General features: G+C 40.6%; 2 protein-coding genes across 4 annotated transcripts in view; one reads left to right on the top strand and one right to left on the bottom strand.

Moving 5' to 3' along the window:
• Positions 1 to 5,285, bottom strand: part of NSMCE2 (NSE2 (MMS21) homolog, SMC5-SMC6 complex SUMO ligase) — a 219,719-nt gene extending 214,434 nt beyond the window's left edge. For both annotated transcript variants that reach the window (XR_005017026.1, XM_036830295.1), the window contains exon 1: positions 5,179 to 5,285. The gene's annotated coding sequence lies outside the window, so the exon portion shown is untranslated. The remainder of the gene's footprint in view (positions 1 to 5,178) is intronic.
• A 63-nt stretch (positions 5,286 to 5,348) lies between these two features.
• Positions 5,349 to 26,267, top strand: part of WASHC5 (WASH complex subunit 5) — a 55,109-nt gene continuing 34,190 nt past the window's right edge. Inside the window, exons 1-9 of one of the 2 annotated variants that reach the window (XM_036830291.1) lie at positions 5,349 to 5,523; positions 11,279 to 11,589; positions 12,380 to 12,525; positions 13,211 to 13,295; positions 13,915 to 14,015; positions 16,053 to 16,245; positions 18,526 to 18,678; positions 20,157 to 20,270; positions 21,738 to 21,909. In XM_036830291.1, the coding sequence (XP_036686186.1) occupies positions 11,404 to 11,589; positions 12,380 to 12,525; positions 13,211 to 13,295; positions 13,915 to 14,015; positions 16,053 to 16,245; positions 18,526 to 18,678; positions 20,157 to 20,270; positions 21,738 to 21,909 (1,150 nt within the window). In that variant the 5' untranslated portion in view covers positions 5,349 to 5,523; positions 11,279 to 11,403. The remainder of the gene's footprint in view (positions 5,524 to 11,278; positions 11,590 to 12,379; positions 12,526 to 13,210; positions 13,296 to 13,914; positions 14,016 to 16,052; positions 16,246 to 18,525; positions 18,679 to 20,156; positions 20,271 to 21,737; positions 21,910 to 26,267) is intronic. The other variant, XM_036830293.1, reaches the window with a different exon arrangement.

Here is a 26,267-nt window from a genome sequence, read left to right on the forward strand (position 1 = left end):
TTCCTTGCAGTTAGGTGTGGCCGTATGATTGAATTCAAGGCAGTGAAACAGAAGCCATTTCCAGCCCCCGTCCATGAAAACGGCACTCTATCTCCACACTCTTTCCCATTTGTCAGCTTGATACAGACAAGCAATGACCTTAGAAGCCACATGCTGAAGATAGAGGACCACCAAATGGAAGAAGCCTAGGTTCCTACTTCACTGCTTGGAGGAAAACTGCCCACCAATCAGGCTCCATGCATGAAAGAAATAAAAAACTTCAATTGTGCAAAGCCATTTAGATTTGGGGGTATACCTATTATAACACCAACTGTTACTCAAAAAACACAATCCTGCAAAGATCAAACGATATGGTTCAAGTATTCAGTTTTCTAGTCAATCTTGATTCTAGTGTAAGTCTAAATTGTCTAGAGCAGCACTGTCTAATAGAACTTTCTGCCATGACAAAAATGTTCTATAATCTGCATTGTCCAATACAGAAGCTATTAGGCACGTGTGACTATTGATTAGCAGTGATTACTGAGAGTCATAATAGCATGACTATTGATGTGATTAGCGTGACTGAGGAATTGAGTTTTAAATTTTATTTAATTTTAATCAATTTAAATTTAAATAGCCATATTGGAAGTCAACTACACTTTTAAAAAATAATAGTAACATATATCTACATGCATTAAAACAGATTTAGAAATCTTTTTATACTGATTACCAAAACTTTAAAAAAAAAGAAACTGTTATTCTTGGTACATATTTACATTCATTAATCAGTTTATTAGCCATATCTGTCTTTAATACTATGACACCAGTATTTTTCTGAAGATATATTATCTCAATGTGGTCTTATTATTTTAATTTTTCATAGAATTTCCTGCGATTCTCTTCAAAATTGCATGTCATGCTTATGAATGTGAAACTGTTGACACCTTCAAATGACTCTTCTCTGAAGACCATGATTTTTTTAAAATTGTGAAACACTACAGGTGCCAGGGAACCTGGTAATCTCAGAAGTAATGCTTCTAAATGGAGAATATTTTCTATTCTAATTTTTGTAATAGATATATGAAATATTTCATCACTAATATTTTTACATACCGTCTTTTTGCCTCTTTTCAACAAATTTTTTTTTTTTTTTTTTAAACAGGGTGTTGGCTGACTTCTGCTGTATCTCTCTGATTTCCTATTTTGCCCTTGGCTGAGAGAAACCTCTGTTTTTTGTTTTTTTTTTAAGTATTTATTTATTTATTTACTTATGGCTGTGTTGGGTCTTCGTTTCTGTGTGAGGGCTTTCTCTCGTTGTGGCAAGCGGGGGCCACTCTTCATCGCGGTGCGCGGGCCTCTCACTATCGCGGCCTCTCTTGTTGCGGAGCACAGGCTCCAGACGCGCAGGCTCAGTAATTGTGGCTCACAGGCCCAGTTGCTCCGCGGCATGTGGGATCTTCCCAGACCAGGGCTCGAACCCGTGTGCCCTGCATTGGCAGGCAGACTCTCAACCACTGCGCCACCAGGGAAGCCCAACAAATATTTTTATAAAACCAAATTTATCAAATAAGTTGCCTATTATTCTTGTCAATGCTTTGCTATATTAAAATAATGCAAAATCAAAACAAATTTTAAATAGCCACATGTGCCTAATGGCTACTGCATTGGATAGCACTGTTCTGGAAACACAATTATCAAAGTGTATACACACACACACACATATACACACACCAGGGGGTAAGCCAGACGGAGTAAAGCCACAGTATGAACATGATATATCTTCCTGGAATATTAATTTTACTTAAAGATAACATGAAACACATTTATATTAAAAATAAACATCAGTTACGTTATAGAGTAGAATATGGAGGTGATACTAGTAGGGGTTAATGACTAAAAACTCTAGTAGGGGTTAAACACTGTAGCCTCTGGAGCCAGACTACATGAGTTCGAAGACTGATTTTGCCAATTAAGTAGCTGAATAACTTTAGGCAAGTTATTTAACCTCTCAATGCTTCACTTTTCCTTTCTGCAACATGGGCATGATCCAGTGCTGACTTCAAGGATTACTGGGAGGACTGAATGAGTTCATATGTATAACAAAACACTCAGAATAATGTCTGGCATATAATCTTTTAAAATGAGAGCAAATATTACCATCAAGTTACTCATACAATACTGTGAGCAGCAATACAGAATAGCGCATAAGTGAACGGACCTTGGACATGAATGCCTGGAAATTCCACCTTGTCCACCCCACTTAAAACTGCATCACTCTGGTTGAGTTGCTTAACTTCTCTATCTTCAGTTTGCTCCCGTGTAAAAAGGAGATAATCACATCTATCTCACAGCATTATTGTAAGAATAAATTAAATTTTTTCAAATAAATGTATTTATTTATTTATTATTTATTTATTTTTGGCTGCATTGGGTCTTCGTCGCTGTGCGCAGGCTTTCCCTAGTTGCGGTGAGTGGGGGCTACTCTTCATTGTGGTGCGCGGGCTTCTCATTGCGGTGGCTTCTCTTGTTGCGGAGCACGGGCTCTAGAGCGCAGGCTCAGTAGTTGTGGCACGCGGGCTCAGTAGTTGTGGAGGAGGGGCTTAGTTGCTCCGCGGCATGTGGGATCTTCCCGGACCAGGGCTCGAACCCGCATCCCCTGCATTGGCAGGCTGATTCTTAATCACTGCGCCATCAGGGAAGTCCCCTAAATTAAATTTTGTAGTTTTCTCAAACTTGTCTGATCTTAAAAATCAGTTGAAATACTTACTAAAAATATAGTTATTAATGGATACTATCTCAGACCTATTGAATCAGTCTCTAGTGGACACGGAGGAAACTATTATTTTTATGAAGCACCCCAAATAATTCAAGTATGGAGAACACTGAGGTAACTTTGTCCCCCCCAAATTTATGTTTACCTTAACTCCCAATGTGATGATATATAGAGATGGAGCCTTTGGGAGTTGATTAAGTTTAAGTGAGGGGGGAGCCCTCATGATGGGATTAGTGTCATTAGAAGAGGAAGAGACACCAGGGTTTGCTCTCTCTGTCCACCATGTAAAGATACAGTAAGGTGGCTGTCTACAAACCAGGAAGAGAGCCCTCACCAGCATCCAACCATACCAGCACCATGGTCCCCAACTTCCAGTCTCCAAATCTGTGAGAAATAAATTTCTGTTGCTTAAGCCACCAGTCTATGGTATTTTTTTAATAGCAGCCTGAGCTGACTAAGACACAACGTATATAAGGATTAATATAATCCAGGATAAATGGAAAGTGTCTACTGCATGGTAGTCATCCTTATTATATGAATGCAAAATTCACATTACTCCAATGAAACTTTACACTTGCAGAGAGGTGGGGAAAACGTCCGTCTGTTAATTCTGCACTATCAAGAGGAACGATTCAGATCGAGAAGCAAAGAGAATGGCTGGAGGCAAAAGATGGACTAAACGCACTTCTCCCTATTTCTCCCACTAAGTACAGCTAAGTACATAATTCACAGGACAGCCCCCCACAGCAAAGAATTATTTGGCACCAAATGTCAACAGTGCAGTGGTTGAGAAACACTGGTTTAAATTAACCCCCTTTGGAGCCTTCCCCAGGGAACTGTGACTGTTTTGTTCTCTGTACCTATGGTCTCAAAGAAAGTTTAAAACAAGGTTATGCACTTCCTGAGCTTTTCCCTAGCATGTTATGTTGCCTTCCCTAACAGGCCTTGCCTTTGTCTGTTGGTGCTGCTGTAACAAAATACCAGACACAATAACGTATAAACAACAGAAACATTTCTCACAGTTCTGGAGGTTGGGAAGTCCAAGGTCAAGGCACCAGCATAGTCGCATTCTGGTGAAGGCCCTCATCCGGTGATTCATGGCCAGGGCCTTCTAGTTCTGTGTCTTCACATGGTAGAAGGGGCAAGGGAGCTCTCTGGAGCCTCTTTTATAAAGGTATTAAGCCTACTAGGAGGGCTCCATCCTCGTGACCTAAGCTCTTCCCAAAGGCTCTACCTCTTAATACCATCACACTGGCTTTAGGAGTTCAACATATGAATTGGGGGGTGGGGGTAGGAGGAGGACACAAACATTCAGACCAGAGCAGGTCTATAAGATTCTCTGTAGGTGAGGCCAATTATTAGCTAATGTAAAAATAAAAACACTCCTCTCATCCTTCTGTACTAGTGGTAAGCATAGAGCAAATAATTTAGATACTGTGCTGACCTCCTTCAAATCCACAGGGCCCTATACAAGTTCAGCCATAGCTGTATCTTCTTTTTCAGTATGCAAGGTTACATCTTTATGAAGCCCTCTCAGTTGCTTGTTCTCTCCTTCATGCTACCACTATCCCCCTCTTTCTCTCTCTCCCTCTCCCTTTCTATTTTAAAAACCATCATAACTACTTGCTCCCATATCTGCCACTCTTTCACCCTGGGAGCAACTTAAACTAGAATTCTGACAGATTCCACATAACATAAGACAGCTCCTCACACGAAATAGGTGACCAATAAAGATTTAGGAGAGTTACATCAATAACAGAAACCACCATTTCTAGGTTCCCTATAGCACGCCATAAACTGGTGCCCCTACAGTTCGTTCTCATTATCCTTAATCTTCACAACCATTTCTAGGAGAGAAAAGGAAACTGACGCCCAGAGAGTTTATTTAAAGGATCTGCCCAAGGCCCTGCTTTGAAAGCCGGCTCAAACCAGATTTATTTAGATCAAGAATTCGTGATCTCACACTACTATATATAAAATAGACAAAACAAGGTCCTACTGTGTAGCACGGTAAACTATATTCAATATCTTAATAAGCTACAAAGGAAAAGAATCTGAAAAGGAATATATATATATATACATTTACCTGAATCACTCTCTCTCTCTCTATATATAATTATACATATATATTTACCTGAATCACTTTGCTGTACACCTAAAATTAACACATTGTAAATCAACTGTATTTCAATAAAAAATCAAAAAAGAATTCGTGATCTTTGCCCCACACACATAGAGCCCAAGGATGGAGAGATGGCGTCTTGGAGAGGGAGGTAAACCGCCCCAGCCTCATTGCTGTGGCGTGAAAAGAACCAGGACCACAACACAGGTCCACAGACCGTAGCTCGGGGCACCGGCGGAGAGCCCGAGAGGGAGGCAACACCCCCCATCACCCTCCCCATCGCCACGCCCCGCTCTTGCCTTACCTGGCTGCCCGATGTAGCTCCGTTTGGCTGCGCCTGGACTCCCCACACCAAGACCCCCAACTGCTTCCTTAACTCCCTAATCCTGTCGCTGAAACGGCGAGCGCGGGCTCAGGCGTCATCAGTCGTCGCCGGCGAGTGGTCACGTGACGCCCCGCCCCGCTCTCCGCCCCTTTGTCATGTGACGGCCGAGGGAGCTCGGGGCGGAAGCCGGGGTCCGGCCGGCTCTGGATAAGGCCTGGGGGTGGAAGAGGACCCCTGCGGAGACAGAGGGGTGGGGGCCGGGGTGCTGACTCCGCGCGCGACCGCCTGCCCTGCGCGTGCGCCCTGGCGCGGCCCGGGTGACAGGTGAGTAGGGGCGGTGTGCGCGCGCCCCCTCCTTCGCGTCCCCCGTCCCCTCCCCCGCCCCAGGGCTGGGCCGCGCTGGCCGTGGTGGGGGTTTCTGCGGCATGGGGTGGGGTCTGGATGGGGGAGCCTGGCGTGGAGGACTAAGGGTTTTCCTGGAACTGCTGCTGCTGCAGTCCAGGCTCTGCATCTCCACTCAGGTGGAAACAATTTTCCACGCCTCTTTGGCGCTTTAGGAAGTGATGTTCAGCTGCTTAGTCCGCGTCTGATCCTTCCAAGTTTCCGGGAGCAATGCTCTGTGGACGTCGTGATTTCTCCATTTACTCTCCAGAAACCTGAGTGGTTGGTGGAAGCTTTTACGGTCTGACGGACCCAGGTTTGAATTCCAGTTCTATCACGGGCTGTGAGTTTGGGCAAGTCATTGCTCCTCTCTGCACCTTAACTCCCTCACCTGTGACATGCCAAAGTCCTTTGGATTTCAAAAAATAGTTTCGAGGGTCCTAATTTGTCTGTGGTCGTACAGTTAAAAAAACAAAAAAACACAGAGCCGGTAATGGAACCGGGTCTCCTGATTGATTCCAAGTGCGTGGAGCTTCCTCCAGCCTAGGTGATGGCTGGGAGAAGGGGGAGGGAGAGGCTTTACTGCCTTTGCCCACAACAAGGAACACCTTCCGGTTTTTCTTCTTTCTTTTTCGGGATTCTCAGACTAGAGTGATTAGGCTCATTTTAGAACTTTTCTGGAAGAGATATGCCGGTCACTTTTGATCAACAACCGCTATAGTTTGTTCCTGATAACGGATTGGTGGAGACCAGTGCTTCCTTCTTTATGGAACTGAGGTTTTATAAAAGGATTAAAATAGATCAGTCTTCTTTTGTCCTCTGAGTAGGATAAAGAGTGGTTCTTCCCAGGGCAATTTAATTTTCAGAATTTAGTTCTGTACTCATTGGGTAATTGGTATGATGTTGCCATGCTTTCTTCTTGAAAGCATGTTGTCTTTTGTCTAGGATTACTTTCCAAACTAAAGATCATAATTCCGTACCAAATTCTTGAAAATGAAGTTACAACCACTTTTCTGGGTGCCTTGTAAAAACAAAATTAGGAAATTGAGTGGGATCTCTTAGTTTCATTTCATGTCAAATAGTAAGAGAGGCTATACTGAGAAAGCTGGTCTTTATGAGTTGTCTTCATCCCTAGCACCAAGAGAACCTCTAAAAGGAAGATTTGTTGGGGGCGGGGGAGAGATGAACTGGGAGATTAGGATTGACATATATACACTAATATGTATAACATAGATAACAAATGAGAACCTGCTGTATAGTACAGGGAACTCTACTCAGTGCTCTGTGGTGACCTAAATGGGAAGGAAATCCAAAAAAGAGGGAATAGGGGATATATGTATACGTATAGCTGAGTCATTTCTCTGAGCAGCAGAAACTAACACAACATTGTAAAGCAACTATACCCCAATTTAAAAAAAAAAAAAAAAGGAAGATTTAATATAGCTTCTTCTACCATGTTTATTTGCATCTCATTCTAGAGTGATTTTTTTTTTAAATCTCAACTAAGTCTTAACATCTTCTATAAAGCCACCTACCTCTGAGTTCACTGCAACATGATTAGGCATCTTTAATTATGCTTCTTAGATTCTGTTCTTTAGGACCAGTTTTTCAGCCAACAGTGAGGCTATTTACCAAAGACTTTAGCCAAATAATATTTTGAAAGTTGCCTACAGTGTAACTCTTAGGTAAAAAGGATTAAAATAAGACTTGGACACACAAGAATTTTGACTTAAGTCATTATCCCAGGCCTAAGCCTCCCTGACCACGTGCGTGCACGCGCCGAGTATATCTGTCTATCTGTTTGTTGGGAAAGAAGGCAGGCCATGTTGCCTTGCTTTAAGCTGTTTTCTCTTTGGCCACATTGTCTGTCCTATCTTGGTATCCAAATGGTAGCACTTAGACCTGTTCATCATAGCCTGCCCTCCTCTGAATTGAGTCTAAAGTTTCATCCTGCTGAGACCTGGGTTAGTTTAGTGGTCTTCAGAGGACTTCAGGTGACTTCTGTTCTCATTTTCCTTTATTTTCTCACTTGTCTTATTTTCCAAGGCAGGCCGTTTCAGTGGGAAAAATGGAATGAAATTATCTGAAATTCAGCCTGTTAGAGATCAACGTGGCTTAACAAGCAAGCATCACAGAGAAAACTGAACAGACTTGTTACTAATTTATGCCTTAATGTGTATTATACACAACCCTCATGAGAGAGAGTTCTGGACAACTGTAGTGGCTTCTCAGTAATCTCTGCTATGGGACCCAACTCCACCTACCCTACCTCTGCTTCTGTCCCTTAGTACTTACTTGTAACCCCTTCCTGGAATGCCCTTCTCTTAGATCACTATCGGTAAACTAACAAATTACCCTCAAACCTAGTGGCTATAAAACAATAAGCATTTATTGTCTTATTAACGTTTGTGGTCAGGAATCAGCTATGTGGCTTTAGCTGGGTGCCTTTGGCTCAGGGGCTCTTGGGAGGTTGCTGTGCTGTGAACACAAACTGGGGTTGGGGGGATCCATTTTCCAGCTCATTCAAGTGGTGGTTGGCAGACTTCTCCATCGTCCCAAGGGCTCCTCCACAGGGCTGTCTCACAACCTGACAACTTGCTTCTCCCAAGACACACATGCTGGAAAGGGCTCCCAAGCCAGAAGTCACAGTCTTTTTTGCAATCTCATTTCAGAAATGGTATCTTTCACATCTACCATATTCCCTTCTTTAGATGGGAGACAGTAAGTCGCACTCAGGGAATGAACAGGAAGGTGGAGGTCATTGGGGACCATCTTAGAGGCTATAGATACCTTTACTGCTTGGTCCCTCACTTGCTTCTGGTCTCTGCTCAAATATCATCTTACCAGAGAGGCTTTTACAAACTCCTGTATGTAAAATAACACACGCTCCATCCCTTTGTCATGCTTTTCTTTACAGCATTATCAAAGCCTGATATGTAATACATTTATTTGTTTATCTCTTTCCCACTCCCAATAGTATGTAGGCTTCATGAGAGCAGGGACTTAGTTATGTTCACTACAGTAGCCTCAGGTCCTAAAACAGTGCTTGGCACATAGTAGGCACTGGGTAGATATTTGCTGAATAAGTGAATCTGTATCATTGGAAGTGCTTTCACCTGCATATAATCCAGAACCCAATTAACATTAGGTAAACCATAAAAGCAGTCCATTTAACAAGGATTACAGAGGTAGGTAGTGCCACAGTTGAATCAAGGAATCAGTAACATCGATAAGAATTTAGATTCCTTCCGCACCACAGTCTGCAGGTTCTTGGCGTTTTTTCTCTTAGGCCTGTTACCTCATGGTCTCAAGGTGGCTACTGCAGCTTCAGGCACCAGATATTCACTGGACCACACTCAAAGGCAAGAAGAAGGGATAGCCAGAGCAACAAGAGAAATTTCTCTTGACGTGCCTCTCTCCTTGTAGCTGGAGAAAAAAAAATATTTCCTAGAAGTTCACTATAGACTTCTTCTATCTCATTGGTCAAAAGTGAGTCACATGTCTAACCTGGCTTCAAGGGAGGGAAACTGAGGATCTGACTGTCTTGTCCTCTAGAATAAGAAAGGAGTAGGTGAGTGGGAAGTACTGTTGAGGAGCCAACAGTTGCTGCCACACATCCCAGTAAATTAAGACATTTCTAAATTTTGAATCAATGATAGAAACTTCCAAAAGGAAAAAAGAAAACCCTTAAGGGTTATACAAAGCTTCCAGGTAATAGATAACTACAGTAGGTAGCTCATCACGTGGGTGAACTTTAAAAATGTGTGACAGGCATTGAGGAATGTTTTGCTGTGGCTACAGAGGAAGTCAGAAGTCTTTCCACCATTCTGGTTTCATGTACAGTGAGGGCTTCATTATTTGAGTCTCTAAACTTAGACCATGTATGAGAATAAAAGTTGGCATTGATGTAAACATCTTAATAAACTGACCACTTGTAACATTAGTCCTCATTCAGATATCCTTGTCCAAAACTGTCTATTCGGTCAGTAAATTCTTACTTTTCTTACTTTTTGGTCAGTCTTCCTTTTTTTTTTTTTGGCCAGGTCATGCAGCATGTGGGGATCTTAGTTCCCCAAGCAGGGATCGAACCCGTGCCTCCTGCACTGGGAGCACGGAGTCTTAACCATGGGGCTACCAGGGAAGTCACTTGGTCAGTTTTCTTTTTTTTTTTTTTTTTAAAAAATACAATTTAATTCTATTTTAATTGATAGGAAATCACCTCCAAGTTTATGTAAATCTTTCAAATTCCTAGTACATTTATTTTTATTTATTTATTTATTTTTGGCTGTGTTGGGTCTTCGTTTCTGTGCGAGGGCTTTCTCCAGTTGTGGCAAGCGGGGGCCACTCTTCATCGCGGTGCGCAGGCCTCTCACTATCACGGCCTCTCTTGTTGCGGAGCACAGGCTCCAGACGCACAGGCTCAGTAATTGTGGCTCACGGGCCTAGCTGCTCCGCGGCATGTGGGATCTTCCCAGACCAGGGCTCGAACCCGTGTCCCCTGCACTGGCAGGCAGATTCTCAACCACTGCGCCACCAGGGAAGCCCTTGGTCAGTTTTCTTAATAGTTGACATCATGTTGATAGAGCAGGATCCCAATGCCAAGTGAAAGTGCAAATGTTGGGAAGTCACAGGCCTTTATGAAGTTGAAAAATAATTCAGGCTTCCATGAAGTTCACAATTGATGACCTAGCTAAATTAACAATTAGAGGAGAGAAATGCAACAAAGATTATGACACAATTAACACTTCAAAAGATAATGAGGTGAAAAAGAATTGGGAGAGCCCTTTGGAAAAATGAATGATGCCTTGGAAATTTTTTGCAAAATTTACCCATTTAAAGATCATACTATGAAAGACAACTGTGGAGTACAAAACACTGTATTATCGAAATGACGATTTGATGAAGTCAGCTTTTGACTCGTTCTTGGTTTGTCCACTGAATACAGAGTTTCTGCAATTTTACTCTCAATTTTGTTAAGCATAAAACTTACTGTCAGAAGTTTTGATGGTATCATTTGAAGATACATTCCTAATCAGAACTTCTCCACTGCTTAGCATTGAAATAGTTGTCCTTACTTTTAGAATCACCCTGTCACATTTCTCAGGCATATATTAGTCTCAATAACAGGACCTCCCATACTTGACATATGAAAAAAACTTTTTTTTCCCTTTTTTTGGCTGTGCCACGCAGCTTGTGGGATCTAGTTTCCCAACCAGGGATTGAACCCGGGCCCTCAGCAGTAAGAGCACGGAGTCCTAACCACTGGACTGCCAGGGAATTCCCTGAAAAAACATTTTTAAAGGTTGTTCCCTCATCTAATTCTAGTAGATTTTAGGACATAGTTATCTTTTCCCAAAGGTAAAAGAAGTGGTACAATTCCTATAAGGAAAATTTAATAATCTGTTCCCAATTTAGGGCACCTTGGAACCTTCTCCCAAGCTCAGGGATCAGCTACATCAGGTCTTTTCTCATGGAGAGACGTGAATAAAGCGTTGAGAAAGAGGCCAAAAGTAGCAATTTAGCAAAGTCCCTCTACAAGGAAAACATGAAGGGTGGAAAATAAATGCCTCCCTCCATATCAGAACTCACGTGTTATAATTTTTTTTCAGTGAGTTTGGAAGAAAAATATTGTGTGTGTGTTTCACACGGTTCCTTAAAAAAATGGAGATTTTCATACTTTTTTTTTTTTTGGATGCAGGTCCTTTAATGGAGCGGCCTGTGTTTCTGCAGACCTGGTTTCATCTGATGATTTACAGACCCCTGCTCTGAAGCCAGTTACACATTTCCCTGTGGCTGGGCACAGAGTAGTTGATTATCCTCACGATGTTGGACTTTTTGGCTGAGAATAACCTCTGTGGCCAAGCAATCCTAAGGATTGTTTCCTGTGGCAATGCCATCATTGCTGAACTTCTGAGGCTCTCTGAGTTTATTCCTGCTGTATTCAGGTTAAAAGACCGAGCTGATCAACAGAAATATGGAGATATTATATTTGATTTCAGCTATTTTAAGGTAATCTTCCTCAACAGCTTTTCTTACCAGTCTTTTCTACAAAAAGCATGCTTTCTTTGGAAACCAGGAGACTCTGAGAGGTTAAATAATTATGGAGGAGGAGTTAAAAAGAAAAGCTTTTCAACCAAATTTAGTTATCAGCTAACTTTAAAATAATATAAACATACTGTGTGGAAGCCCTAACACAATATAATCAAATTTTAAAAAGATAACTTTGGTATAATGTATTTCACATTGAAGTACCCCACACTTAAAAGCATGTCAATTGTGGTTGCAATTCAAGTCCATTTCTTTAAAAGGGATTTTATATCTATGCTTCTGATATCTTCATTACTTTCTGTTCCTCTGCTTTCAATTTTTGATATCCCTTTTGAGGCATAGGAACAAATTTTTTTTTTTGAGATGCATTAACTTTTATTGGTATAAGTACAGAATATAATAAAAAATTTATACAATTTCCTGTGTTCAAATATTTCAAAAATAAAGTTTTCTTTAAGTCCAGAATAACTTGTAAGCCTCAGACCATTGGTAGATTCCATTTAGACCATGCCCCAAGAGTATGAAATTTGCAGGTAGATTTAGCTATAAAATGGGAATATGATTTCATATAAGCTGCTGAAAATTATACTTCAATTTCCCCTTTCCCAAAATCCACTATGCTAATAACCTGCTGAAGTTCAAAACTATGAGGAACAAATTTTTAAAAGACTATTTTGAAATTGTTACCAATAATTCTATTGGTTTGTGACTCTTTTCTTGATGTTTCACATAAATGTGTTTTTCTTCTTAGGGTCCAGAATTATGGGAAAGCAGACTGGAAGCTAAGCCAGAGCTACAGGATTTAGATGAAGAGTTTCGGGAAAACAACACAGAAATTGTGACCAGATTTTATTTAGCATTTCAAAGTGTGCATAAATATATTGTAGACTTAAACAGGTATTGACTAATTTAGTCATAGCTTATTTTGATAGTAAATAGTGGAGAGGGAGAAGGGATGGACTAGAACATGTATGTCTTTCTGAGTTACTAAGAAATTTACTAGCTTATACCGTGGATAATTGTCTTTTCCTTCCTGTGGCACTGGTCATCTTAAGTATTTTAGAGTTTTAATATAATTTCCTGCTCTTGTTAAGTATTATAATCATCTTGCTTTGTACCAAGTCAGTTGGCTTTCAATCTTGATCCTAATTTAGTTTATTATATATGAGAAGTGAAAAAAAAAAAGGAACTTATTTTTGTAGCATTGGTAACTATAGCCTTCCTTCTTATCCCTCACCAGACAATATTGTCTTCCTTCTAGCCCTTAAGAATTCATTACTCATTAGCTTTTAAACTAACTAGTCCATGTTCTTATGCCATTATTCCCAAGATACCTGTAATTCATAAATCAAGACTATGGAATATTCCTTTTACTTGGAGTGGCCATAAATAATCTGTGGCCCTGATCACTATGAGTTCCTGCTCACAAATCTGTTCCTAAGAGCATGAATGGCCACAAAGTATTTGAAGGCCAGAATGCCTGATATCTTGCCTAATCTTTTAAAAATCTTTACTGTCCTTCTTCAAAGGTATTAACATTTTTATTATCGATGAATAACTTGCTCTGGGGTTTCATTTCTAGATATCTAGATGATCTCAATGAAGGTGTTTATATTCAGCAAACCTTAGAAACGGTGCTTCTCAATGAAGATGGAAAACAACTTCTAGTAAGTAGTAGTGACCATTTAAAATTAAAAAATCAAGAATGTCAAACTTAGCGTTACTTTTTTTCCTGTAAGTCACAAATACATACAGTGTATCCTTCCTTAAGGAGAAGCAAAATAAACTGATAATTATCTTCTAACTGGCAGGTCTTTGTCTGAATTTAGAACATAGTAGACTTTGAGCAGAGCTACAAGTGAATAAAGATGATGTGCAGGTTATGAGCTTCCTCAGTGTAACAATACTATCTTCTTTATCTTTTGCATCCCAGACATCTAGCCTGGTACCTAGTACATCATGATCACTTAAGAAATGTTTGTTAAATAAGTGAATGACTTATTATGTATTCATAATATTGGGATTCCATTTTGGTATCCCAAGCAAAATATGAAAAATAGACCAACTGAAAGATAGTCATTGTAAATTAAACTTTATCTTGCATAAACTTTTCAAAGCTCATTCTGTACAGAAGGTGAGAACCCTTTGGGGGGAACCTGCATTCTCCTTGTAATATAAAGTTTTTAGGAGGAACCAGAGCAGAGTTCTCCTTTTATACATTATCAGCTTCACTCCATAAGCATGTGTACTCCTGTGAACTTGGCTGTTGTCTTTTTCTCGTCATAGTGTGAAGCACTGTACTTATATGGAGTTATGCTCCTGGTCATCGACCAAAAGATTGAAGGAGAAATCAGAGAGAGAATGCTCGTTTCTTACTATCGATACAGGTATCCCTGGGCTAAGACTACACCCTCCAAAAGCATTGCCATTGGTAAAGTACAGTGTAGGTTTCCATCCTCCTTTTATTGTGAACAGCAGCAATATGATCTAGAATGCAAAAGTGTAAGATTCTTATCACTTCTAAGTATAATACATAATGTAGAAATATAACAATCTGTGTTTTATATCATCATTATAATAGATTATATGTCATATAATCTAGTATATATAGAGTAATTTATTATAGATTATTAGAGATATATAGCTTATCATGTCCATCATGATACCTCAGTTTTTTTTAAAAGGAATGTGAATTTTCCTTACCTGAAAGATAAATTTGGGAATTTTGGAAGTCTAATGAATTTTGTTTTCAACTTTTCAAATACTACTCCTTGGCAGATGTAAGGAAATGAATGAGTTTTCTGTTATCATTTTCAGGTTGATACATTTTGAAAAGTTATCATTCAGGGCCAGGTTGAAAGTGAGTTCTTACCCATGTATATGTAGAACCAACAACAGAACAAACAGTAACACGCATCCCAACCATGTGTTACATGTGTCTTTACAGAGCTATGACTTCAAGAAGCAGGGTCTTAAAAACAGGACCCACCTTAACCAACTGTGATTTCAGTCCCTAATGTACAGTTTTCAGTTTGTTAAATAAATGAGTCAGAATCTGGATACAAGGTCAATGTCAGAAATAGTCAAGATTCGGGGAAGAAACAGTCAATAAGCAGGAGTCAGGAACTTGGGCTAAAGATGTGCAGGCTAGAATTAACATTTTCAAACTTACAAATTAGGACAAAATAAATAGGGCAAAGGAGGCAGATCCTCAACAGAGAGGGATTGTTTGGGGATGCTGTATTTTCAGCCACACTTGGTACTGCTGCCTTCTCAGCAGTAAATTAGGCTGCTCAGCTAGCCTGTTCCTTTAGCTTTATCAGGATGTGAGGAGAGTATCCACCAGCATGTGTAATTCATTCACATCAGTTTGACCATGAGCTGTTTTACCATCCATGTTTTTTAAAATGGGCTATGAATGGTCTTGCCTCTATTTCTGAAAGTACCTGGAAAAACAAAAACAGTAAACAACATGAAGAAGAAGAAAAAGATTTGCTAATCAAGCCCAGCTTTGACAATCCGGCTTTGTCCCTTAGGGTATAATGGCTAATTCATTAGAATGTGAGGATCCACTACTGAAGAGACACTGAACAATTACAAGTCAGAGCAGTAGTAAAGGAGATTCTTACATCAGATATGAGGTCATCTTCGAGTCTAAGATTGAGTCTCTTTGGGGGATTACTACTTCAAGCCACCAGAAAAATCACAGATGTTCTGCTTAAATCTCTGTAGAAGGTACATCTTGCCAAAAAAAACCAGTTAGTATATCCCACTTGAAATTGATAGAATTTTTTAAAATTATTGTTTAAGTTTATGGAAATTGGTGCACATTCTTTATCCACAATTTTGAAATCCAAAGAACTCTGGCAAAAATATATGAACATACACACATGCACAACATGCATACAGAGTACGTGGGCAGCAAAACCTGACCTAACTTGAAATCTTTTGGAGTCAGCACCTGACTGGAGCAGACATGAGGCTATAGACAGTCTTTATTTATCTCACTTGTGTGAATGTTCATAAATTTTACTGTAGAAATATTAATATATCTTGATCATGGAATGCCATCTAAGACCCTGCTGGAGTATTATATCGTACATGATATGTATCATATTACTTTCTTATATTTGAAAAGTGCTGTATTCTGAAACAAATCCAGCCCCAAGGATTTTGGGAAATGGATCATGGACCTTCACATAAAACTGTACATACATACAGGAACCCATCTTATCAGTTTGGTATATTACAACAGGCTTTTTGAAAATATAATTTTGAATTTTAGGGATATAAATTGACCTACAGTCATATCTAAAATTATACAAAGTCAAGTTATACTGAAATTCTTCTGCTTTGCTGGACTTTGCATTTCTAACATATGCGGTTTGTTTGGCCCTTTATTTCCCATTGTGAACATGGCTCAGTGCTGCTCGATCTTCTGCTGATTCGAATATGGATGATATTTGTAAGCTGCTTCGAAGTACAGGTTATTCGAGCCAACCAGGAGCCAAAAGACCACCCAACTATCCTGAGAGTTACTTCCAGAGGGTGCCTATCAACGAGACCTTCATCAGCATGGTCATCGGTCGGCTAAGATCTGATGATATTTACAACCAGGTGGGGATTAAGTCTATTCTTAAATCTATCTTAATAGTTTGAAAGACTGATTTCGCCTTCCTCCTCAATTGCTCCTTTCTTTTCTCCTTCCTCAAAAGAGTAAAAGCAGCTAGAAACGATTTAAAACTTTCTGAGTTGTGCCTTGGAATTGTTAAGGAAAGAGGGATATTAATTAGGGCAGAATTAGAGATTTCAAGGAGGAGATGAGATTTGAGCTATATTTGGAAAGAAGATGCATTCTTTTAGGCATTCAGTTAAGAAATGATTGCTGAGTGTGCAGTATGTGGCTGTCCGTGTGCTTGGTGCTGGGGATCCATTGCTGAAGAAGGCAGGCCCTGGTCCCTACTCATAATGAGCTTGTAGCTGAAGAAAGAAGACAGACAAAAGAATTCCAGTAAACCAAGATGGGTGTTGTCTTAGGGGAAGCGCAGAGTGTCGTGAAGCATGTGACAGGGGCAGCAAGATTGCAACAGGTGACAAAGGGGATGTCCGGGCAGCCCAGGCAAATGAGGCAGCATGAGCAGGGTTGGAAAGGCTCACTTTCCTCTCCAGTATGTGTATCATTCACTCACTCAAAATGGTACCAGAGAAAGTTACCATTTGACTTCATTTTCCTAAAGAAAACATAATTTTATGTATTATATATATTTTTTCTTACTAAAAGAGAGTAAAGAGTTGGACCTATGATAACTGGATATCATTTATTACAGAGCACACCTGTTCTGTACAGTTCTTAGGTAGCCTGCTAGTTTTTGGTATGAACATGTTAAGTGTAAATAAAGAGTTTTTGGTTGTTATTTGTTTTGTTTGGTTTTTTAAGACAACTCAAAATGAGGAGCTACCTGCAGATTCCAGGTCTCTATAATATTTGTTTCCATTTATTGAGAATTCAACATGAACCAGAATCATAGGAGGTTTTTTTCGAATACTGTTTTCTCTATTTTTCACAATAATCTTTCAAAATAGACAGCACTATCCTCATGTTGCTGTTGAGAAGAACAAGGCTTAGAGAGCTTACATAATTTTCACAACATCACATAAGTAGGCAGCAGAACCATAATTTGAATGCAGGCCTGTATGATTTCAAAGCCCACGCTGTTTCTTTACTGCCTCTCGTTAACTCTTCTATTAACCCTTCTGCCTCTTAGGCGGTCCATTTTGTCCATGTCTCAAGGCAATGTGTTTCAGTTTTCTCCTTGCCCCGTGACCTCTATTAGCACAGGGGTTGAGCTGTGGTTGTGCTGTTTGTCCACCCCCTCTCTGCCCTCCACCTCCCCTGTTCCTAGCTGATTGGACCAGGGCCAGTCACTTGACCCAAGATGGATCAGATTCCCTGTCACCAGGTAATTTGGAATTGGGCCTGAGAAACAATTTCTGGACAGGGTTTTACCCACAACATGCAAGACTTGGAGTTTGGGCAGCCTCATTCTGCCATGTGATGGAGAACAGTCTGGAGAGAGAGAAAAGTTGAGCAAACACATCCAGGGGAGAAACAGTGAAGCCTTTCTGGTTCGAAGCTCCAGGCGCTTCCCAAGACCTGACCACATTCCTGCCTGTGGGCTCCATGAGACGTTGCTGTGTCTGTCCTTGTAATAACTTCCTCCCTCTCTGCTCATGGTCTTCGAGGCGCTGTGTACTATGTGGAGCCAGAGATTCCTAATACGTGAGGCAATGGAGCCCTGGGACTCAGCAGCATGTAAAAGACAGAGAGAAGCAGAACACAAAGCAAGCAGACTGAGAAGAGAGAGTGGTGTCTGGGAAACCAAAGGAGGAGAGAATTTCATTCCTCAGAGAATTTAAGTGAGAGTGCTAAAAAGAGTCCATTGAACTAGCTGACTGTGAGGTTATGAGTGGCCTTAGGGAGTTCCATTGAGGTGATGGTGGAGATCAAATGTCAGTGAGTTGAAGAATAAACAGGAAGTGAGAGCACCAGTGAGTGTGGAATCTGTCAGTTCTAAGAGCTTGTCTGTGATGGGAGAGACACAGAAATGGACAACTAGTGGGAGACGCAGGGTTAAATTTTTTTTCTTTTTTTAGGGAAAAGAGTTAGAATTGCAGCAGAGTCAAGGATAGTCAAGAGAATGTCACGTGGCTAGAAATAAGAAAGAAGGTCCTGGTTCCCAATGCCATAATCTGAGAATTGTTTCCAGTGCCCGGGATCCTCAAAGGAGACGGACTTTTGAGAGGCTGATGTGTCCTAGAACTAGGTCATTTATTTGGCACATGTAAGTTCAGCTGTTGCTAACATCTGCCTCTCCTGGTCTGGTCTCTGTCTTGCAGGTCTCAGCGTATCCATTGCCAGAACATCGGAGCACAGCTCTGGCAAATCAGGCCGCCATGTTGTATGTAATTCTCTACTTTGAGCCTTCCATTCTTCATACCCATCAAGCAAAAATGAGAGAGATAGTGGATAAATACTTTCCAGATAATTGGGCAAGTATTGCTATTAGTCTTTTTTTTTCCTCTGTGATAAACTTGCTGGAGAACTGATTTTTCCATTCTTTTGGCCTGTAATCCAAAGGTCATAATGTTGAAATTATGAAACATAAACTCACTTAAGTAAAATTACTTTAAGTCTGTTGAGTATTTCATAAATCAGGAAGGAATAAATCAGTCAGTAAAATTTCCTGAAGCTCCCATTTGTGTTTTTTTTTTTTCTTTAAATGGATAGTCTCAAGGTAAAACCTCGTGTTAAAATGTATCTCGCTTTAGCTACTGAGATTGCAACGAAGTTACATAAGCATTTCTTTATTCTTTTCTTTTTTATGAATCTAAGCTAGCAGAATTTATCTAATTTGTCACTTTGTGAATAGGAATTGCACATTTATAGTAAGTTTTATCTATAAGCTAATGTTGATGGGGCCAAGGTTTACATTACTGCAAGGATGTGCTTGTAACTTTTTAAACATTATTTCACTTAAAAATATTAATTCTTAAAGGTTTAAAACTGACATTGTACTTAATATGTATGAAATGTTTTCTTTGCACATAGAGGTTTTAACAAAGTACAGTGAATTGGATCACATTCTCAGGGAGCAGATTTTATTTCACTTCTTACCAGCAATTATGAGGGACCTGAATGAGGAGCTTTACTGGTGAGAAGAGCAGCCTGCATTTAGGAGGTGATGCTTCCTATCCACAGATGAATCATACCCATGTGCTGGGAGTTGAGTAGCCAAGAGGAAAGTTCTGAGAGTCTGGCTTCATTTGCCTAAGCTTAACAAAGAGGTTCTGTCCATAATGCTGTACTCAGAAACACGTTTAGTATTAAGGAAGGTCAAAGTCCAATTACATGATACTTACAAGATACATTCCTGAAAAAGCACCCTGGCACACTGAAAATAAAGGAATTTAAAAAAATAAATAAAATAAATGATATGCCAGACAAATGCCAACCAATAAAAAGCTAGTGAGAAAATATTAGACCACAAAGAGTTTTAAAGGAAAATATTAATAGGGATAAAGAGGGATTGCATATAATTTTAAAAAGAATAAATGTGAAACACAATGCCACTCTGCTCACAAAAATTTGGGGGACAAGTTTAGTTTGATTTTAAGAGTATAAAGGTGAGATGAAAATGTTTGGGAAAACCACTACTCCAGTCATAGTGTCTACTTTTCTTTCCCCTTTCATTTTTCTTCATCTAGGAATCTTACACACAGCAGTTTGAAAGGAAAACCTTGTTTTAGTTATTTTCCCATGAATAGCAACATTTAATAGTCACTCTTTTTCCCAAGTGCTCATAAGAAAAACACTTCCCTGAATATTTGGAAAATCTTGGTTTTTCACTGGAATGGCATTTAAACTTGAAGGAGTGGGTGATGTCTTCTATAACTTTGTATTTTCCCAGCCCCTTGCCTTGAAGTGAGTAGATATTTAACAAATACTGAACGATTGTCTCCTCTTTCAGGTAATTAGTATTTACATGGGGATCACAGTTAATCTAGCAGATGCTTGGGAACCCTACAAAGCTGCAAAAACTGCTTTAAACAATACCCTGGACCTTTCAAACGTCAGAGAACAGGTAGGTTCTGGCTAATTGGGAGGATTCTCAAACAACTGCACACCTGCTTTAATGGCATAGGAAATGAGCCAAGTAGATTTCCTAATCGATTTGGAAGATGCCCACATAGACATTTTAGTGCAAGGATTAATGAAACGTGAATTTTGCACATTGGAATAAGAGAGGTAATTGTAGATTTTTAACTTATGTGGGCTGTATAAATTGGAGCCTTGGATCCTGAGGAAGATTCAACACCCTAAAATGAACCAGTGTGACATCTGGCCCCAGGTGACTTCATTTACACCTGCTTAAAGACTGTGTCCTCATGGACAGAGCTCCCTTCACTAGTAGCTAGAATTTTAATGTTTTCATCAGTAGGATGAGTGTTGAAGATGGTAACTGGACGTGGACAATATACCCTTTCACTGTAATTGAAGCTCATCATTTCTGGTGTGTGAAGTAAGCAACAAGACTAAAGACAGGCATCTCCTTAAAGTTGAAATGGCTATATTCTGTCTCTCTGATGAGAACCCAGGGCAGAAGGAAATAAATACCTGAGTAAACAGAAGAATCAAAATAAAATCTTTTTATTGGGGAGCATACTTGATATTTCTAAACAGTGATTATCTTCCTCAACCTGTCTGTCTGAGTTTTTGAGTTTCCAAATGTGCATAGAATAATACTCACTCAAGGAACTTCAGCATGTTTTATTCAAACAAATTGAATTTCATAAATAATGCACAAAATAATTTCAATTTTGGCACGTCCCCTAGAAATATATTGGAGAAAGTGGCGCTTCCATATTTACTGGCCTCAGAGCATTAATTTTTCATGACTAAAATTCCTTTCCAAAATCACATCTTCTCGTTCATAACATTGCAAGAAGTTCTTCAGAGGCTTCCAATGCCACATCTTGTGGTTGTTTTAAACTAACCTGACTAGGTTAATGATGTTTACCATTTAACTCTTGCTTTAGGTAAAGCAGAATGACCAAATTTCCAAAAAGGCTGGTCAGTTTTGATATGCTGAGATGTATTTCTTTTGTTAAGCTTTTATACGTAGAAACTCACCTTTTGAGTATTTCTGCTCTGCTCTGCCTCATTTGTCGATATTAACAGGAAGAACGGTCAATTTAGCTTCTGCCTTTGTGTCTCTTTCCCTCCAAGTTACGAATAGAAGCGACACCAGGAACCACCCACTCCAGTTCTCCAGTTTACATTTGAGGAGACCAATACTCAGAGGTTAAATCCAAAGTCACACCAATATTTCTAGATGTTAGTCTCTCAGTTCTAAGTCCAGTGCTCTTTTCAAAAAATGTCCGATAAGCCACTTGCCTTTGAGCCTTATCAGCTACAGTCTGTGTGCTGTTTGTCTCACACAGAAATGTTATTATTTGTCGAGGGATTCTTTTGAGTGTGATTCACTTTCAAGATAAGTGATTCTCTCTCTCTTTGAAATGTAATTCAGGTTTTTTTTTCCTTTCCACAGGCAAGCAGATACGCGACTGTCAGCGAAAGGGCGCACGCACAAGCGCAGCAGTTCCTGGAAGAAGGTTGTCTGAGGGAGGATCGGGTTCTGGATAGCATCCCGAGGCTTCTGAACTGCCTGAGAGGCTGCAACGTCACCGTTCGATGGTTGATGCTTCACACCGCAGACTCAGGTAGCGCACGAAAAGGCGCGACCGTCTGTACCCATCCATATATAGGCCTTCCGAACCCAGGTCTGTTGCGTGATGTAAAGTGCTTTAGCCCTTGGATGAGAGTCAAGCTGCTTTTCTAAGTTAGTCATTTTTGTGTCAATTTGGATAAAGCAGTGGCCCGCCTGAACAGCCCCTGTGTCAGGTCCCGTTAGGTGCTTGGGAATATGAGGAAATCTACCTCCCAAGTTTGAGGAGCTTGTCACTGGTCAGACTGAGGAGATCAGATGTCTGCATGTGAGAAAGTATAGCTGCAGATCTGTAGTAGGCAGAATAATGGCTTCCCACCCCACCCTCCCAAAGACGTCCATGGCCTAGTCCCTGGAACCTGTGGGCATGTTATGTTACATGGCAAAGGGGGAGTCAAGGTGCAGATGGAATTCATGTTGCTAATCAGCTGATCTTAAAGTAAGGAGATTATCCCAGTGGGCCCAGCATAGTTACAAGTATCCTTAAACTGGGAAGAGGGAAGCAGAAGAGTCAGAACTAGACAGATGGCATCATGAAAAAGACTCAGTAGACCATTGCTGGCTTTAAAGATTGGACAGGGCCACAAGCAAAGGAGTACAGGCAGCTTCTAGATGCTGGAAAAGACAAAAAAACTGTTTTCCCCTGGAGCCTCCAAAAAAGAACACAGCCCTGCTGCTACCTTGATTTTAGCCTAGTGAAACCCATTCTGATTTCTCACCTCTGGAACTATGAGAGAATAAATTTGTGTCATTTTTAAGCCACTGAGTTTATGGTAATTTGTTACAGCTGCAATAGGAAACTAATACAAGGGCCAAGGCAGCACCTAACAGCCAGAGGTGTAAAATAGTTGGTAGGATTTGAGTCCAGAGCCCAGAGCAGAAGAGAAACATTGCTTGGGGTGGAAGGGCAGAGGTGGTCTAACAAGGCTCCACAGAGGGGACAGGAGCTGACGAGCCCTTGATAGGATTTTATAGTAAAAAGCAGAAGAAATTCTAGTCTGGGGCAATGATGGAAGAAAAGTATGATTTTGGAAGGACAGAAAAACATGGCTCCACTTTGCTGAGGAACTGGCTAGACCCTGGTGCTTAATTATGGTAGATGGGGTCTTAATCTTTTCTGGGTCATGATCCTCTCTGAGACCCTATTGGCCATCAGGCTCAGGAGCTTTTCTGCCGCACGGCTTTCAGAATCTTAGTTCCCCAGCCAGGGATTGAACCTGGGCCTATGGCAGTGAAATTGCAGAGTCCTAACCACTGGACCGCCAGGGAATTCCCTAAGCCCATGAGTTTAAAACCCCTGGATTAATAGTAGAAAATTAAGTAGGTTGGACTAATACCTGAGCTTATTTGGAGCTGACGCAGTCCTCATACTTAGTAAATGCTCGATCAATATTAATTACTAAAGAGTTCCCTCATCCAGAGCTGCATACTCCTTCCCCTAAGAGTGGTGTCATTCAGCAGCTCTGGAAAGCCAAGCCTCTGCTTTTTGTTTTTCACTCAACTAACTTTTCTTGAGCACCTACCCTGGTCCCACTTTCAACACCTCCTTGTTCTTTCAAGTAAGACTGTGTCTCTCAAAGAAAAACTGTCCACGCCGGATAATCCTGCAGCCTCCCTCGGTAACACAGTAGCCCCGTCTCCCAAACCCTCCAGGCAAGATGCCCTTGACGCTTCCTCTAGCTGCCCCCTGTCTTCGCATCCTGTGAGAGGTCAGCAGTGAGAACAGCAGGTGGACTTCCTCATCCTTCATCTCTTTGAAAACGTGGAATTTCTCTTCAGCCTTCCCTCTTCACGCCAGAAATCTCCAGCTTCTTAAATCTTTCCCACAAATGCTGCTTTCCAGTTTTGTTTTGTTTTGTTGCGTTGTTTTCATCATTTCGATTCTTGGCCTAGATCTCTCTCCAATTTACAGTTTACTCTCAGCATGAATACAGGGCCGAATCATCTAATGGACTAGTCTTTAATTAGTCGAGTTTATGTTTAACATAAAATCCAGTCCTAATTTGAGGATTTTACTACATTGACTCAGCTTGTAATCTTCTTTACCAAAAGTCTTACATTCTGAAGCATATAAACAACTCGAGCCCTCTCTTTATCCTATCATAAAGGCAACTGTGGGTTTCTAGTGACTCAGCCTCCTCTTCGTCTTCTGGACGACTGTGCTTGACAGCCGTGCCTACGTTCTGGAAGCCAGTGGTCTCCTGGATTTGTGCCCCTGCCAGGGACAGCCTCGGCTTGCCAGGGTTCTCTGCTTCTCTCTTCGGCCACATCTGTTTCCATTTCTGAGCTGGCAATTGTCTGACCTGATCGCACAAGGTCAGAATTTACAAGAATCAAATGATTTGCCTATCTGGTTGTGAGTCATATGTGGGAAAAGTAACTGCTTATTTAGCTTTTATGGTGTTTTGGCCATGGCGTGCAGAAAGGAAGGCGCAGATTTCTCATATTCCCTCCTGTTAACTCGCTGGAGCTAATTGTTAATGCACAGTGATGTCTCCTGTCCAAAAATGAAAGCAAATTAATATCAGAAGATTTCTTGTTGAATTAGAGTTAACATAAAGACAAGTGGAACTCCTTCCAAGTTCGTTTTTTTTTCTGTTTTGTTTTTGTTTTGTTTTTTTTTAAGTTAGGCAATCATGAAGCTGAAAAATTGTCTCTGTGTGATCAATGTCATCAGTGCCAATATATTTCTTCCTAGGGAGTTCTGGAGAACGCATGGTAATTCAGAACTCTGCAGTTCCCCATGAAAACTGAGCCCTCCTCCAGGTTGTCATGAGTCTCCTTCTGATGGAGTAACTTGGAAATCAATATGTAAAATAGCCTTGCTCAGGCTTCACCGTAACTGAAGCACCAAAAACACCACTGACATGTGCTCGTAAAGCATGGTCGTTCTGTACATGCCGGACTTCCTAAGATGCTGATGGGAGGGCTTGGAAAGCAGGAGTGAACACGGGTGATACTAGAGCAACTATCAGGGTCCTTGTACCTTATCAGCTGTGAACTTTCTGACAGTGTTTATTGTCTTAAAGTTTTTATTTTGACTTTATTTGCAGTCTAAGCAGCTTTTACTTGTAAACATTTTACCTTATCCTATTTTCTTTTTCTTTCTTACATAAATAATTGACCCCGTAAACCAATTTCAGCAAATATCAGTATTTTTTATCCTATATACGTTTTTAACATAATGTTTATTTTATTTGAAATGATTTAGCTTGGCAACTGAGAGGCTGACCAGGGAATCAAGACATCTGGTGTCTTATCCCTGGGTCATCACTGCCTAATGTTGTGAACTTGGCCTTGTAGCCATAACCTCTCTGGGTCTAGGTGGTGGATAATCCAGAAAGCTCTGAGTGCCAGTCATGCCTTTACAAAGAGCAGAATGGTCTCAGGTCTGGTTCTTCCTCTTTGGAGGTGCCACATCTTTTTGTGGGTAGCCTTGCTTCCCTGTTGTATCAGTGGTCCCAAGACCACCCCAGGTTCAGTGCTTTACTAGACTCGGCATATAGTAGTATTTATGGCTATGATTTGTAACAGGAAAAAGATAGAAAGCAAAATCAGCAGAGGGAAAAGGTGCCTGAGGTGAAGTCTAGAGGAAACCAGGCACAAGCTTTTAAGAGTTCTCTCCTGATAAGTCACACAGGATGCATTTAATTCCCCTAGCAATGAGTTGTGGCTGTATGTGCGAAATGTTGTCAACCAGGGAAGCTCATTAGAAACTCAGTGCCCAGGATTTTATTGGGGGCTCATCAAGGCAGCCTCTGCCTGGCAGGTAACAAAATTCCAAACTCCCAGAGGAAAGCAGGTGTTCATAATAAACCACATTGTACAAAGAGTTAAAGCATGGTGGGCCATTCTTACCAGTTCTCAAAATGGTGGGAACTCTTCCAAAATCCAAATTCCTTAATGCCAGCCAAGAGCCGGCCTTGCAAACAAGCCTTTTTGAAGATGGCAGTCTCGGGCCTGCTGTGTTAAATCTTTTCTGCACCCCTGTCCATAGTTGAATGGCAGAGATCAATGCTTAAAACAAAAGCAGCTTCAAGCAGGACACAAGGAGGCCACACACTTAGGAAATGGTGCCGAAAGGCTCGACCCATCATACTGGATAGTCGATAACAAACCACCCACACGATGCTTACAAAATTTGGAAACACTGTTCTCAGTTTGCTTTTTTCATTCAACAGTACATCACGATGACATTCCATGTCAGATTCAGTGTCATATTTAACAGCTCAATTGTGCGTACTCCATAGCATGGGTGTAATATAATTTATTTTACTACCTATTATTGATATACATTTTGCTTATTACTTTTTAAATGCTTAAAAGGGAAATGAAAGTATTTAAGAATTCATC

The sequence above is a fragment of the Balaenoptera musculus genome, chromosome 17 (assembly GCF_009873245.2).
Source record: "Balaenoptera musculus isolate JJ_BM4_2016_0621 chromosome 17, mBalMus1.pri.v3, whole genome shotgun sequence".
Taxonomy (NCBI): Eukaryota; Metazoa; Chordata; class Mammalia; order Artiodactyla; family Balaenopteridae; genus Balaenoptera; species Balaenoptera musculus.